This window comes from Corvus brachyrhynchos, unplaced genomic scaffold (assembly GCF_000691975.1).
Source record: "Corvus brachyrhynchos isolate BGI_N302 unplaced genomic scaffold, ASM69197v1 scaffold3, whole genome shotgun sequence".
In the NCBI taxonomy this organism is placed as follows: Eukaryota; Metazoa; Chordata; class Aves; order Passeriformes; family Corvidae; genus Corvus; species Corvus brachyrhynchos.
Window position 1 is genome coordinate 437,366 of NW_008237619.1, and position 6,983 is coordinate 444,348.

Below are 6,983 nucleotides of genomic sequence, written 5' to 3' on the forward strand. Positions count from 1 at the left end.
CAGCATATTCATGTAACTGAAGGTACACTCTGTCAAAGGGCAGGCTCCAGATGGGTTTTACGAACACTGTTAGGAAGACAGGAGCTGACCTCCAAAAGCACCTTTCTACAACAATAATGTGCCACCCCAGCAGTTCAATATGGTAGGTGGGGGCAACACAGCTCCTTCCATAAAACAACAAAAGGCAAATCCAGGAGCAGTGGTCCCTGCCTGCTTTGGGAACTCAGCTAACTACCCATAAGGGGCTGTTAGGAAGAAACTTTCCCCAGGGGTAGTTATCGAGTAATTGTGTAGTATGGCAGGGTTTTCCCAAAATTCCTCTGAAACAGCTGGTGTTTCAGGACTCACTGACCAGTGGCGTCATCTGAAGTGTCACCTAGATCACTCAACATCTTAAAGATTCTGGCACACAGAGCTGTAAACCATCCAAATTTACATCATTGCCCTGTTGTTCTAGCACCTGCAGCACTTGCACTTGGCATCTGTTTGCAGATCAGGCCCATGTGGTTTTAATTCCCAGTAACATGTAAAATCCATACAGCAGCATACTAACTAGTTTGACATTAAAAGAAACCACTAATAAATTGTACTTCTCCAAACAGCACTTCATTCCACCCAAGAAAGTTTCATTTTGTGGTATTAAAAAAACAAAACAAACAAAAAAACCAACAAAAAACCAACAACAAAAAAACCCCAACCAACCAACAAAACAAACAAAACAAAAAAACACCAAGAGAAGCCACCAGCTCACACTGAACACAAGAGAATGTGCAGTTGTGCTTCCAGGACCACTTCCTATAAGTTCAGGGTCAGAGTTTAACTGAAGTCAAGGAAGCTGGAAGGCAGCATTTAAGTATCTTCCATTTCCTTTCAAAAAAGCAATCTACTGTCGGAGCTTTGCCACATTTAAACTCTGTGATGTGTTCTCCAAATATAAGCTCTGATATTTCCTGTGCTGCACTGAGCTCCCACCCAAAAGAAGTAAAGCAAAACCAAGCAACATTAATCTTTAAAACATGTAGGTGGTTCTGCTTATTCCCTGTTCCTCCCTTTCCACCCTGCAATGCTCCTCTACTGCTACTTCCTGCATCAAGACTTCAAAATCCACCTAAGCTGGCAGTGGACCGCAAGAGGAAACAATGAGAATCTCAAGGTTCACAGTACATCTCTACAGGAGAAACACAAGACCTTCTGTACTCTATGCACCTCCTAGCCCCGCCCATCACTCGGGCATCTGGCCTTGCATTGTCAAGAGAAGCTCTTTTAAAAGAAAAGCTAACAACGAGGCAGAGTTACACATCTACTTGTAAGTTCTGATGAAAAGAGAGATGGTATTTTTTATTTTTTGAAAAATACTTTCAAGGAAGAAATGAAACCCAGAGAATACATGAAGTATCATTTTCTTATTAACAGTGAGTAGAGTTTCCTGATAAATTAATTTTGCATTATTTTCGAGCCAAGGAGCCACAGAGCAAGAGCACTGCACTTGTGCACTGAGTTTCCACCCAAACGGCTCCTTTTGGTATGTCCCTTCTGGTCTTTCCCAAGCTGGAGTGCATCGCCCCTTGCAATACAGTCATTATCACAATGCGTGGAACAGCGCTCACAAGGAATCTGCAACAAAAACCAGATGGACAGATTTCTCAATAGAAGTACAGGGTGGAAAAGCCAAACCCTCCCTTGCTTGCTGTCACTTCAGGGCATGCTTTGGAGCTGGGTAAAAAAAAAAAACATTTCCTCAGCAGGTGGTACAAAGAGTTGCTGCTAGAGCAGGAGTGAAGAACCAAGAAAGCTGCCACAGTGCCAGGAAACATGAAGGCAGATGCAGAAAGAGTACCTGTCCCTTGGGTTAGCAGGGCATTTACACACAGCCTCTGCCTAGAGCAAGAAAAAAAGCACATAGGAAGAAGCAATCCTACTTTTGGGGAAAAAAGCAGCATTAAAGGAGAGAAAAGAAAGGAAGGAAAATATCATTATTTGGCAAAAGCAATCAAAAAGGAGATTTTAACCTGCGTACTATTCCAACACAAGAGGTACAACATCTCATCCTTGCTGCTTATTGCTTCCTGCTAACGGGAAACTGCAAATTTCTCCCATTCCCTGATAGCAAGTACTGTCTTACAGCCAAGGTAAACAGCAGAAAGCAAGGGAAATACTAGGTATATTTGGAATACCAACCACAATAACAAGGGGTAAAGCTAAGAAGCCAGTTTGAGTTGCATTTACTAGCAACCTTCTACAAATTAGTTTCTTTGGTAGAAGTGGGTGCTGTTATCCAACTGTATTAGTTTGAAAACAAACTAGTGGAAGGCACCAAGTCAGAATAAAATTTAATAGGGAAATAAAAGAAAAAAAAATAAAGGCAGAAAACACTGGGCTAAACTGACAGAGTCAGGATAACAACCTGACACCCTGTTAGTCAGGGTGGTGGTGGCAGTCCAATAAAAATGCAGTCCTCCTGAAGTGATGGATGTGGTTTTGTCGAAGCAGTGATCCTGTAGAAAGGGCCTGCTCTTCCTCGGAAGGTCTAGCGGTGGCTACGTAGCTTCTGTCCTCTGGGAATCCAGTGGAAAGGCTGTCTATGGTGTTCAGAATCTCAGATTATATCCAGGATGGAATGCTTGGTTCCTCCCTCTGGGTGGAGCATCTCCTAATGGGATGATGAGTCATGAGGCAAGGCGTTGATGGGCTCATTAACAGAAGACAGTCTGGAGGGAGTTATCTCTGAGTCACAGGGCATGGCATTGACGGGCCATTAACAGAAAGATAGTCCGGGGGCAGGAGGCAAGGAAGCACTGCCCCACCTGGTTTCAACAGCTCCTGAGGATGGTAATAGAATACACTGCAACCCAGGACACCAACTCTTCCATCTGTCTTGTGGGGTCATGGGCAAGTTTAATCATAGCAAAGCATCAGTGCCATTCCCTGGCCAAAGCCAAAGCCCAGCATGCCACAGATCTGGCCAAAGGGGTGTGGGGAAGGAGAGAAGACCATGGGCAAGAGTTGTACAGAACTGGGAGCTTCTTGCCATGCTGCTGGGTTGGATTGAATCAGGGGGATGGGAAGCAGGAGAATTAGTTTGTCAGGAACAATGCATCCAGCTTGGTCAGCATACCAGGGCAAGAAGAAAAGATAAGAAACCTCTGATAAAACCAGGGGGAGTCTCAGACAGATATCCTGCGAACTAGCTCAAACTAGTCTCAAAGGCCAGGGGTACAAAAGAGCATGCGCGGGAGAGAAAGGTGAAAAGTTCAGGACGAGGAAGAGTTCTTGCCTTCATCAAAAAGACCCTCAGAGACCCCTACCAAAAAACACCAAACAACACTATGCAAGCGCAACGCGGATGTAAATGACTTTTGGGTTCATTATAATACGAAGCGAGGCTGGGCGGGGCTAGGTGATGAATATGTATAGGCATGTTGCGAAACTTAATGAATATGGAACTTGTAACCCGATAAATACCGAGCTGAATGAAGCTGTCGGCACGCATGATTTTGGAGGAGCAATCCCCCGTGCGTCCCAGCGCTGGAATTAAACATACCTACTTTACTACTTCTTTAGTAGTGGAGTTTTTTTCCGATCATCAGGATCAACTTCCATGTGGCTTTTTGTTTCAAATTACTGTCAGCAGATCTGAACTTCCTAATACTTGCTATCAATTTCTGAATTTATTACCAGCATTCAAAAAGCTGGGGCTCACATGATTCCACCCACCCCAAAACACCTACTGGCAGAGACCCCATTGCTGCCTCATGCTCTTATGCCCCAGACCACCTTGTCCCTTCTCCATCAGCAGCCTAGAGCAGCTGCACTGTGCATCTCAAGGAGATGTGTGGGAAGGACATGGCAGGACAGCAGGACATTCGCAGTTTCCAGCAAACAAACCGAAAGCATAGTGGTGAGCACAGCAAGAAAAGATGGGGACGGTTTGCGAGATTCCCATGTTTCAACAGACCACAGCAGAATTGCTCACTTCAAGTTGGTGAAAGCATACTGCTCACATAATTAACAGAGATTAACTAAAATCTATAAATGCTCACCCATTTTTAGGGAGTAGACCTGCCAGCACTTTGCCCCACAACAGGGCAGAACCCCATAAGCCATACTTTTAACTGGAGCTGGAGACACTCCAAAATTATGATTATCATCTAATCTTCACTAAGCTACTAAACAGTCAAGCACACAAAATAGGGCTTAACACACTGCAGTTTAAGTATTTACCCTTAAAAACCCAAGTAATGCAAGGTCTCTCCTCTGTTTCAGTTACGAGAAAATTTCAGATTTGAAAAAAAATTCACATTAAAAGAGACCTATCATGGTTCCTTAGACCTTCCTCAGCTCCAGCCAGGACTCACATCTATGCCAGACCAAGTTGCTTGCACCCTTGCCCAGTTAAGCTCTCTTGGTGTCCATACATGGCAAACAATTTTTTACCTTAGAGAGTCAAAATTTTTCTTATTAGTCTCTTTGTCATTTTTTGCCTTTTCTTTTATACCCCTTATATATCTTTTTACAACTACAGTATTCTTAGTGCTTTTTGCCTACATTCTTGGACTTGTTTGTCAAGCTAAGAGACTAAACATTTTAGAAGCTTCCTAGCTAGTGGTCAGTGTGCCCCAGTCCCCAAAGTCCTCTTCAGAACACATTCTGTAAATGAAGATAGAACCATCCAGGGGAAGGCTCCTTGGGGAGGGGGACTCACTTGAGCCTCTCACTGGGGAATCTTTGATATGCTAATTAGTAAAACCTATAATGTTATACCAGATCTTCTGCGGCGCGCATTTTGCGGGGTGCATTTCGATGCATATGACCTGGACGTGTGCACCTAAGGATCCTTAAAATAAATACCAAGGTAAAATACCTTTTCCCCTTCTAACCATGTATGACTCTTGATTTTAAGACCAAGAAAAGGCATCAATTTAACAATCTGTCTATTACCTTCTGACTGCTTTTGCTTACCTCTTCTCTTATTTTGAGAGGGCTTTTTTTATTAAATGCCACCCCAAATTTCAAAATCACCTGAAAGTCGGTTGACAGTTACAGCTCTGAGACCTTGTTCCACAATCCTTCCCTGCCTGCAGCATTTGTGGTTGAACCTCCAACCTACTGAGCCCCCAAACTTTCTAATCTTACTTCCATAATTCACATATTTATTTCTGTAAATTCATACAGCCTTATTACCTTTAGTCATCGATGCTCTTCCTTTTTTAATTATTCCTTTCCTCACCCTCAATAATTTCATTATGCATAAGCCAACTTTATTTAGATCAATCAAAGACAACAGAAAACCAGAAGAAATCTTTGAAACTGTACTAGTAGGATAGGTTAGGTATTTTTGTTAGTGACAAACAAAAATATGAGTTTCACAAAGCAATTTTCTTAGTAAAGAGTCACAGCTACTGATGAAGAATCAATTTCAATTGCCATTACAAAATCATCCTTAAAATGAATATTTTGCCCAAATGCAATAAAAACTGAACAAAACACTACAAAAACCAGAAAGAACAATCAATGGGTGAAATGACAGGAATGAAGATGCTAAGAGAGCAAAGACCTGAAAAATAAATTCTCTTGCTTTCTAAAGATATATTTTCACAGGAACTGGTTTGACATTTAGGAAACAAAGCAGCTACTGCTATGGCAATATGCAATAGCCCTCAAAAAAAGAAAAAAAAAAAAAAAGAGATGGCATAGCAAATGTAAGGACTAAGGCAACTCGAACCATGCCCTCTTGTTTCACTACATGAAATAACACATTTTCTTTTCAAATTGTTACACAGTGGTATGAGGTTATCGTACTATCACATCATGGAGACAAAACAAAATTAGATCCACAATCTGTTCTTAGGATATAAGCAAGTGGGTAAAAAGTTTCTGCTCTCAAATATGAAATCAGTCATTGTGATGTCATCTGTAGAGGAAGGTTTTCTATTAAGAAATTCTGAATGGTTCTGTGTGCAGCAGAGGCCAATAACTCTGGACTGCACAAGTGCATTTCAGTGTCTTGGTAGAACAACAAAAGTCATGTTTCAGCTTATTGTTCCAAATTAGTCCAAAAAGACCAAGGGCATTTTAAGTAATAAACTGCCACCTCAGCTTTATTCAGAACACTTTATAAGAAAGAAGTCCACTGCACACATACTATACAAAAATTATCCCCCCAGGGTAGAGGAGAGAGAGACAAAATTTTCCAACAGTCCCAGTGACTCCCTCAGCAACCAATTCCTGAAACTGTTTTAGCAAGCGCTGGAGAGAACCTCTTCAGAAAGGACAAGAAGGCAATGGAGCAGAAGAGGTCAAAAAATAAAACGGAAGATCCCTACAGACTGAACTCTCCAGCACATGCCTGCACTTAGGCTTTCGAACGAACAACCACTACAGTTATTTGTGAGACAGCACTTACTTCCTGGCAGTACTGAAGAATTCCTTCTTTTGTCCCAATGCAGGTCTTGGTGCCAGAGGGGTCTGATTCCCACTTTCCATTCTGCACGTTCATGTGCATGTTGAGTTTGCCACAGAACATGGCAATCTGAGGCTCCGCCAGCAGCCCTGCATTTCCATCAGCAGGCACCTGGAAGGAGAAGAAAAGTTTTAAGCTCACATCTGACATTTCAGTCCAGCCAAAGCAGCAACAGGTCAACCAAGCCTGAAACAAACTCCAGACTCATCCACCCATTGCAGCAAAGACCAAATTTTTTACTCAGGAAGATGTGAGAAATGCAAATTGGGGTCTTCACAGAAGTTCAGATTACAATAGTATAATTTTAAAGCTGTAAGCAAACTGTTCTGTGGCCCAAAACTGTCTTCTTACCAACTTGGGGTAAATACAAAACAACAAGCACAGCTGGAGCACAATTATAGAAGTTTAATTTCCCAACATAGCTGTTATACTGTGGGAGGAGGGGTTTATTAACAACAAAAAAGTAACAAGTTTTTAGCAAGAGTTTCCTAAAAAAGCTCACAGTGTATCTTTTTTTCAAGCC

At 42.1% G+C, this 6,983-nt stretch overlaps 1 protein-coding gene across 4 annotated transcripts in view; it reads right to left on the bottom strand.

Annotated features, from left to right (window-relative positions):
• The window catches only part of APP (amyloid beta precursor protein), a 176,983-nt gene extending 170,394 nt beyond the window's left edge, over positions 1–6,589 (bottom strand). For 3 of the 4 annotated variants that reach the window (XM_008631662.2, XM_008631661.2, XM_008631657.2), the window contains exon 1: positions 6,404–6,580. In XM_008631662.2, coding sequence (XP_008629884.1) covers positions 6,404–6,523 — 120 coding nt within the window. In that variant the 5' untranslated portion in view covers positions 6,524–6,580. Of the gene's footprint in view, positions 1–6,403 lie in introns of all 4 variants that reach the window. The other variant, XM_008631658.2, reaches the window with a different exon arrangement.
• Between the last annotated feature and the right edge of the window lie 394 nt (positions 6,590–6,983).